The following is a 10,001-nucleotide window of genomic DNA, read 5'->3' as shown; positions in this document are numbered from 1 at the left end:
AGTTTAATATGAGTCTTTAATTTTTTTTATTATGAACAGTACACTTATATAGTTTCTAGTGATAATCTGCAGTTTATAATTAAATTTAGATATGTTTTTAAAGAGGAAAAAAAAAAAAACATTTCTTTGTACCCGAATGTAATTTTTATGTACAATAATTTTTTTTAATATTAAACGTAAAGCTATAAAAATTGAATTAGATAAATCTAGCATAGTGTTAAAAACTTTCGACTGTTCTTTATTACAGCGTAATGTCATACGGTAATATTAAAGTAACTTTCGCACATTCTACTGCTAAATATTTATGCCTAATTAACAAATAATTACAGTATTTTTATCAGTGAAACTCATTTCTTGTCATATTATTTCAGTAGCACTGAAATTCGCATTTTTAGGAAGGGACCATTTGTTGGACAATTAAAAACGTATTTTTTAAGCATTTATTAAATGTACATTTTTCATACACCTCTAATACAAAGCCTCGTACCACTGAAAAAATGTTTCCCCACTTTCTAGGGTGCAAGCGGTCCACATTGAGAGACCTACTGTTCTAGGGAAACCACACTTACTACATTATTTTACTTTTTCCCCATATTCTAAAAAAATTCTCGTTAGTCTCACCTTTTAGTTCGGTTGTTGATAACCAGATTTTAAGTAAACATAATTAACTTACAAGAAAATTTACCGTATTTTCTATTCATCTCGGGAGAGTTCGAGTCCAGAATGCCATTTCTACGCGCTTGTAATTAATTGCACTTCATATTCATTTATAATATATGGATTAGTAGAAGGATAGTACAGAATCAAATTTCACGGAGACCGATTTTTAATTCGTATAATAAAATAATTTAATTATATCTTATAACTATTAAAGAAAGTTTTACCGCTCTCACGCTTCTTTTCTTTAAACCCGTGTTTCTCATGTTTACGTACGTTAAATTTTCAAATTATCGTTGCTACGGTTAACAATTAAAATGTTTTTAAAGCTTCAGAATGATAAAATTTGATTTTCTAACAATTTCCATTGTTGTATTGTGTAAATATGAGTGAGAGAGAAATGATGATAAATGATAATTTTCACTCAAAGTATTGTTGATTATAAAATATTCCTTTGAGAATTTCCAGAGAAATATCACATCAACTCCACATCTCATCTATTCTCAATGAGATTTTTCTGTATTATTTTTTAAACTAAATTTTATTATAGAAAGTAAACTGCAAACAACAGAATCTTTTCTTTATATTGAGAGATTTGTAAGGATCGATTTGAAATTAAACTATGTTATTTTGATAAATTCAATGTAATATATTTTTGAAATTCTAAAAGAAAATTGTTTTGTATTTTCAGAAATTAGGTCATAATTGTCTGCATTAAAGTAAAACTGATCTAAAATTAATCAAACATTCACTATTTTATAGGATTTTTTGTTTTGTATCAATTATAATCTACATTAATTTGTACACAGATGGATATGAGAAATTCTAATAATTTTTTTCATCAATTATAGTATCATGTTGAAAAAATTATATTATGATTTTAAAATCATCAGTAACAAACTCGACATATTTAACTAATAAAAATCTAATTATTATGATAATTATATGCATGAACGTAAATTATAAAGACCCATATGCACGTATACTTGACTCGGTGGTGTATGAGACAGACTATCACGGACTTTTGGGTCTCATTTTGTATGTTTATATTACCTCCAGGAAACGAAAAATAAGTTTATTGGTGGCAAAAATTCCGATTCATTGTATTAATTGGGTGTCACTCACATGGGATCATTCAAACATGACGTCGCACTAGGAAGACGGGAATATGCAAACATTTTGTGACAGGGAGTGTTATAATATCCTAAAGATTCTCAAAATTTTCCTATTTAAAATAATCTTTACCAAAATCGGGAGTATTTTGGTCAATGATCACGCAACAAGTTCTTGCTTATTTAAATAATTACGCTTTAATAGAAGCGCTGTATTAAATTCGCTCCGTTTGGAAATACTATAAAGAACTTTTAATATGAAAGGATAGTGGCAACAATTTAGCCTTTACAGATACACATTATAGATAAAAACAGTGCTAAAATATGAATAAATTAATGTACTGTAGATCTATTTTATAGAAATGTTTAATTTTAATACCAGGAGGATGGCAGATCAGTTGCTTGAGGACATCATTGGTGAGAAATGTAACATGGAGGAAAAAGGACTATAAATTGGTGACATTATATTTGAATGGCTTCTGTCCGTTGTAATTCTTTTTTTTTTTTTCTAATATTGATAACACGAGTAACTTTAATATATTATTTAAGAGTAAGTGCTAATGTATTTATTACTTAAATTTAATTTAAATAATCTAATCAAATTTTTGTTCCGTGTTAATTATTTTGTTATTACTTATTCATTGCATGCAATATTTATGAGAAAACTTTCGTGAGAAATAATGGCTTCCTCTTAATAAATTGTAAAAATTCTGATATATATATATATACATATATATCAAAATTCGCGTATAAATCGCCTTTTAATTATGACAGATACATTAATTAAGTCACAAATGGCTTTCAAAATAGAAATTCATACAGGAAAATTTTGTGGTAGAAATCTGTCATTGCGGGCAACTTGTTAACTTTTCAATCGTCCTCGCCTTATCACGTCTGAATTTCTTTAATTAAAATACCCCCGGAATGTGTGTTAACTATGATTTAGAACTTACCTTCTGTTACGCTGAAAAATCTGCTTTGCTCTTATGTTATGCAAGTTGTTACTGCATTATAGTAAGTCCTCTACTTACGAACTTAATCCGTTCGTAACGATCGTTCGCAAGTCGAAAAGTTCGTAACTCGAAAAGAAGATGTTTGGCGCAAAAACTCAAATACAACTTTGTTTTTACAATTATGTAATGTTTGGGCTACTTGAATAATGTCGAATTAAGATTGTTAAAGGGAAGTATAAATTCAAATCAATCACATGTACAGTACATTATTTATTAAAATTACTCATTTAAAACAACTACAAATGTACATATGTATGTACTGTAAATGTTTTAACGTAAAACTTCAAAAATAAACTTGACTATACATAAAAAATAACCAACTGCACTTTAACCCGCCATCTGTCGGCTTTGTTCGTAACTTCGAAAGTTCGTAAGTCGAATGTTCGTAAGTAGAAGACTGCCTGCACTTACAAGTCAGTGTTATGCATGGCCTTACATATCCGTACTAAACAGGTTTTTGAATTGTAATCAGTGGTTTGTCGTTAGAAAAAAAGCACCTTAAGACAACGTATGTCTGTATTTATAGGCAGTGGTGATATTCAGCGAGTTCGCACAGGTTCGGCCGAACCTGTTGTTAAAATTTTCAGTTTCCTAAACCTTGTTAAACACACGGAACATTTCTCAGTGGTTTTGTTTTTTTTTTTAAATATATTAAAATATATGTATTATATTCTGTAATACTACTAAACTAGAGCCTTATACCCCGTTCACACCGAGCATTTCAATCTAGATTGTGAGCAAGGTCGGAGACTATGTCTTGGTGCGATCTCTCTCGACCGTTTCAATCTCGACCGAAACGAGGTTTAATCGCGATCGATCCAAGAGAGTTCTTGAAACTAGATCCAGTCATAAGAGAGATCCCACAATCTCAGCGCGCGCGAGATAATACAAGATGGCTGTGGAACACGTCTCGGTCTATGGACAGCAAAATAAAAAGGATATTGTATTTCGAGAGATGATGACATCTGTCTATTATCAGCAGTGCCATTCGGGGTAAAAAATTTCTCTGCCAAAAAAAAAAAAGGTCGACAGCACCAATATACTATTGTTACCTGGTCTTCGCCCAGGGCTACGTTTCAAATACGCCCCTGATTATTAGATATATCGCAAGAAAAGGTATTGTATTTATTTCTAGCCAAAACTTCCATTTCGTTTGTCGGTGATTGTCAGGGACAGGGCTGGATTATCGAATAGGCAAAGTAGGCAAATGTCTAGGGCCCGTAATCCGGAGGGGCCCGGCTTCAGTGCAGAAGACTGCTCTGTTTCAATTTCGAAATTCGATAGGACAGAAAAGGCTGTATTTAACAATTCTTACTAAGCTCCGCTCGACTAGCCATTATCTAAAAAAAAAAAAAAACAAAAAAGGTCAACAGCCACGGAGAATGTACAGTAGTACGCCACGGGATCTCTCGCGCCATCTACAAATATTCCTACGGCCGCGTCTCGTGGTAGTACTGATGTATGGATGGTTATGATTTATTTTCTAAATCTACACTTATACGTCGCGACATCGCATATTCGATGTAGCGTTCAAGTTGCTCGAGTGCGAAGATATTACAATTCAATAGTGTTTTATAAAAGAGTTAAAAAGTTATGGGGTGACACCACGATATCCGCACCGGGTGTCACCCATACTAGCTACGCTAATGTCACTTTATATAAGATTTGTTTAGATGCAACTTATTTAAATGGGGCCCCAATTTAAATTTTGTCTAGGGCCCGCTAGAGGCTTAATCTGGCGCTGGTCAGGGAAAAATTTTCTGCTAGAGAACCCTTTGTTAACTATTTCGAATATCACCACTGTATATAGGTAAATCCGTTTCCGAACGGGTATCTTGTACTAAAATATTTGCTATCATTTCTATTTAAATGCCACAGTCTTGCATATAAACGAAGGTGTGAAACTTGGATTAGGGCGCGACGAGTTACCCTCTCGGCCATCCGACCGTCGTGTTGGACAGGTTTCCGGTTTATAATAGAATTTCACGTAGAAAATCGCGCCTTTCCGAAGATTTTTTTTTTTTTTTTTTTCATTTTATTCAAGTTCCGTTTTGGACAGATTTTACTGTATTACTTTAGTATCAAGTGTACTGGAGGTCATCTAATATGTTTGTACTCGTCAAGCTTAAAACCTGCAACACCTATAAGGAAAAATTGAACGAGACCCGCCAGAAACCTACAAAATTAACTTGCGGCCCGTCCCGAAAAGATTACTCATCGTTGATTTACAGCAGCCTCTTCTAATAATAGAAAGCTCACTACCACAATAAACTGGGAGAAGTGGGAGGAAGAAGATTGAATCTTCCGGAAAGATTTAGAAAAAAATTAGTAAAAACATCGAAAGTTCGAATCAGGTCGGATGGCCAAGCGTTTAAGATGGGGCTAAAAAAGCCTCAACAGAAACATCCTAGCAAACCAATAGCATAGTCCATTATATATGAAACGGACTACGCTATTGGTTTGCTTAATTAGCTTGTCTGCTACATACAGCCACCGTTGGAAAGGCATTCAAAATATAATACGCTTATTCCAATCATTTCTAATGTATAAAAACCGCGGGACAAGGATTCAAACGTGAAGCGTACGTATAATTTGATTTAATTTGCAAGCTGACACGTACGCTTCACGTCCCAGGACTATATACTGTAGTATCTGCCAATCAGAAGAGGGATTAGAAAGAGTAGGGGCGAAACAAGGACTATATCTCGCTCCTACTCTTTCTAATCCCTCTTCTGATTGGCAGATTTTAATTAATAAATACATTTCGTATATTCAAAAATTACAATTTATTTACGGTAAAATAAATCTAACTAAACTAAAATAAATCGAAATCCATCCAAAAACAATTTTATGCCAGTTAAAATAACATATTCGTCATATATTATAACGATACATTAAAAATGATAATTATAAAAATTGATATTTTCGTTTATCTTTTCTTTATATTTAATATTAATTTTAAAATTATTTCACTGTAATTTCTTTTTAATATTAGGGATTTTTTGACATTCGGAAAAGTGCGGGATTGCTATTTCAAAATGGTTCCCTGACGAATGTTGTTATTGTTTGTATGGTGCTATACGTTACGTCAGTCTCGACTAATTTATTAATTAAGGCCTATTAGAAGTAAGCATAGTTTTTACTGATGTATTTACATTAATATAAACTTATCAAGTAAACTAAATTAAAGTAACGGGGCGTTAATATCCTGTAATATATAAAACGAAAGAGACGAGATTGGGAGTTGGGATTTTATTATTCAAATTTTACAATTTGATTGGGTTTTTAAGTTTTAAAAACACCTTTTATGCTTTCTATTAACTTATTTTAATACTTTATTATTTATAAGTATTCAAGTACACTTGGTAGAAGCAATTCTAGGCAATTCGCATTAATATATACATGTGTTGGTAAAATTGTAGTTCTGAATGAGGGATTTGGACTCCCCCCAAATTTTAGATCCCCCTACACCTATGGGCATGTCTACAGCTTATAAGGTTCCAACCGCCTCCTTCGGAGTTTCGGTTGTACCCGTGTATATTTATATATGGTAGAACCCGTTAAAGAAGTTCCTGCCCGAGAGATTTTCCTGCATAAGAAGTTCGATATCTCCGACCCTGGCATTTACACCGTAGGAGGTGTGTTAAAATTTCCTGTGTGACACATTTTCTTGTATAAGAAATCCCAAAATATTGGTCTCGTCGACAATATTTTAACTGCTTAAGAAGTTTCCGTTGGAGACGGATTGTCATCTTTTTCCTTGCCTTAAGTTACCCCAGATGTTTGCCGTATTGTACGTCAAACATCTGCATGCCTAAGGTGGTTGCTAAATTAGCTGGGATCTTACCGTTTTGACTGTACTCCCTATCTGGTACTGTCTGTTAATTGTTGACACCGGTCAGTACGTCTTACTTATCTGCTACATTACGGTATGGTATGTTATATTACCTTGATACTGAAATAAAATTGATTAAACAGATAATTAATCTTTTATCTTCTTTTATAATTCCTGCATAAGAGGTTTTCCCGTTGTCTTAAGATTTTTCAGAGAAGTCCCTTCAAAAGCCACTTAACAGGGTTCTATTGTAAACACAAATTACCTAAAATTAACTTTTACCTATTGAGAGTATATAAATGAAATTGGGATATTTTAGAATGTAATAAATACTCTTGTTGCAGATTTATTAAATGACCACTATGAGAATTAATGAGAGAAATTTGATAAGTTTTGCAACGTCTAAAACTCCGATCGACAGGGAAGGATTATTAGGAAAAAAAGGCGAAGTGAATAAAAATTTTCAGAAGAGATGGTTTGTGTTGAAAGGCAATTTACTTTTTTATTTTGAGAGGAAAGGTGATAAAGAACCGATTGGTGTCATTATTTTAGAAGGATGCACGATCGAATTGGCCGAAAATGAAGAATACTTTGCATTTAAGATCGTTTTTCACGGAAATGGAAATAGAGTTTACGTCCTTTGTGCGGAGAATCAGGAAGATATGGAGGGATGGATGAAAGTTCTTTCTTGTGCTAGCTACGATTACATGAAATTGATGGTGTCCGAGTTACAGAGGCAGCTAGACGAAATTAGCGAAGCCGAAAAATTCATAAAAGCTGGCCAGTCTCAAAAATTAAAGATGGGTGCTTTGGGCCTGCCGATGAATCGTTCGGATAGTTGTCTATACAACCAAGGCCAGACGACAAAATCTCGTTTCAATCCCTTCGATAAGTGGAAGGTCGACAGAAATAATTACGGCGACGGTACGGCGGAATTAATCGATATTTCTTCGGATTTAATTCCTAATGCCGAGGTCACGTTGAACGTCGGAAACACGACAAGAAGTCAGAGGTATTCGTTCAAGCAGCTACACGAATATTACGGCCAAACATTTCGTAGACTGTTTGAAGATATAAGAAGGGAACGTAGATTTGAAAATTCTTTTAAAGATAACAATATACTTACACATTTAAAGTAGTTAAAATATGTGTTCCACGATTACAAATTTCCTGATGTATATTGGCTGTTTGATTGGTTAATTGTCTTAAATGTATATTTATTATGCAAAATATTTATTGTTCAAATATTTCTTTGAATATATATTATGATATACAATATGATTATCTAAAAGAAATTGTTATAATCCTTTTTAAAAAATTTCTAAGATATGGTCAGTCATTTTGTTGTAGCTCAAGAAACTAATAATAATGGGATAATTTAAGCACAAAATAGTAAGCTTCAATTAAGTAGTGCGTGTTTTAACAGTTTGATCGGTGTTTTTACGGTTGCTTATACATCGTCAATTCAAATTCTTTCGTTGTTCGCCACGTGAAAAATATACACGTATATACACACGTGCTTAATAATCACGGGTTAAGCTGTTAATAAATTTGTATTGATTAACGAAAGCTTATTATTTTGTATTTTGTATATTAGCTATATGCTAGTTGTAATATAGTGAAATATGCACTTACATGTTTTGTATTCTGTACATTTAAAATTTTGTTGTTGAAAAGTATTCTATATATGTTAAATATTCAGAGTCTTAAATGATATGTGTATAATTAATAAAATACCACAGAAAAATCTATAATTCCTAATTTATGTATAACATTAAACTTTTTGAATTTTATAAATCAGATAAAATATGAACATTGTTTTAAAAAAGCCAAGGAAGAAACTATCAAACTTTTTCGACTTTAGATATTTGTATTCGGAATTTTTGAAGAAGAAATACAAATCCACAAAGTAGTTAGTCTTGGAAATGATGTCTCAAAATAGAAGAATTTCTAATTATTTATATATTTACAAAAATGTTTACTGTTTAAATTTCTTATGGAGTCTTTTGAAAAAATTTTTTAAATTAGAGATTATGTTTTTTGTTTATTCAGCATCAGTTTGGATTATCATGGTAAAGAATAGAATATTTTAAAATGTTTAATTTTATGTAACACTTTTCTAAAGTTTTTTCTAGTCAAAGTGTGCAGATGGGTGTTTACAAATCATTCCATAAGTTTTTATAAGTATTATAGTTATCATTATATTCAAAGATTTCATTTTGTTCGAACGATACTCATACTTTTTAATGTACCTAAAATTCACTAGAGTACAGGTTTAAATATTCATTTTATATACAGGTTTTGAATCTTAAAAAGTTTTTAAACATGATTTTTGACTGAAATATATACTAACATAAATGTGCCATTTATATTTGTCATTCTGTGAATGTAAAATTTAAAGAAATTAAAGTATTAATAATAACAACATCCATGTGTTGTATTTTTTATTTACTGCCGAAAAATATGTTATTTTACTTCAGTAATATTAACTTTATAATTAACAAAAGTGTCTTAAAACTGTATTAAAACTTTTCTGATCCAGTTTTATTATACTATAAATATTTAGTCTCTCTGTGATAACATTTACTTATTTACAAAACACATTTTATTTTTGTACAGTATTAAATTTATATTTTTAGTTTATTAACATTATTAACTGTGGTGGACTATTTTATGCTGTTTCCAAAATAGTATATAACTCATTAGTTCAAGTAGTCAAGGAAATAGTAGCTTTACACATAGGTAACCATGTGCAGTCTCGATTCAGTATTTAAAATCGGTACTGGCTACAATCCTAAACTTTGTCCTGTATCAAATGTGTAAACAAAAAGAGAGACTAAAACCACCGAGTCAAGGATATACGTGCATTATGTAACACCATGGATACATATGCAATATAATTAGATCTCTGTTAGTTAATTAACAAACTCGACATATTTGTGTGTTCTACAAAATTTGAACTTAAAACATTTCCTTTTAGAAATGTCTTAATAAATATGCATTTCAAATCTCAAACAGAATTTAAATTTTAATATTAGATGTATGTATAAACACACATGCACATGTATATATGTTGATTTTAAAACCATAAAACAAGTTTTTCAACAATACTATACAGTAATGTTGAAAAAAATAATTATTGATGAATAAAATTAGAATCTCATATCCAGCTATGTACAAATTAATGTAGATTATAATTGATACAAAACAAAAAGATCCTATAATACAGTGAATGTTTGAATAATTTTAGATCAGTTTAACTTTAATGCAGACAATTATGAACTAACTTATGAAAATTACAAAACAATTTTCTCACTTTCTACAAGAACATTATATACCGTATTTTACGACTATGAGACGCACTTTTTTCTTCGAAAAATTGCC

At 31.3% G+C, this 10,001-nt stretch overlaps 1 protein-coding gene across 1 annotated transcript; it reads left to right on the top strand.

Annotated features, from left to right (window-relative positions):
- The first annotated feature begins 5,813 nt into the window (after positions 1 to 5,813).
- Positions 5,814 to 9,042, top strand: LOC136980137 (sesquipedalian-1-like). Its single transcript, XM_067276173.1, has 2 exons — positions 5,814 to 5,908; positions 6,962 to 9,042. The coding sequence occupies exon 2, from the start codon at positions 6,971 to 6,973 to the stop codon at positions 7,754 to 7,756; it is 786 nt and encodes a 261-aa protein (XP_067132274.1). The 5' UTR covers positions 5,814 to 5,908; positions 6,962 to 6,970; the 3' UTR covers positions 7,757 to 9,042.
- Positions 9,043 to 10,001: the final 959 nt, after the last annotated feature.

The sequence above is a fragment of the Centruroides vittatus genome, unplaced genomic scaffold, assembly GCF_030686945.1.
Source record: "Centruroides vittatus isolate TY-2023 unplaced genomic scaffold, ASM3068694v2 contig_680, whole genome shotgun sequence".
Lineage (NCBI taxonomy): Eukaryota > Metazoa > Arthropoda > Arachnida > Scorpiones > Buthidae > Centruroides > Centruroides vittatus.
Note: the sequence above shows the minus strand (reverse complement) of the source record. Positions and strands in the feature narration are given on the sequence as shown.

What these genes read in the sequence shown, in the direction of transcription:
- LOC136980137 (XM_067276173.1), top strand. Translation starts at nt 6,971, where the DNA reads ATGACCACTATGAGAATTAATGAGAGAAATTTGATAAGTTTTGCAACG.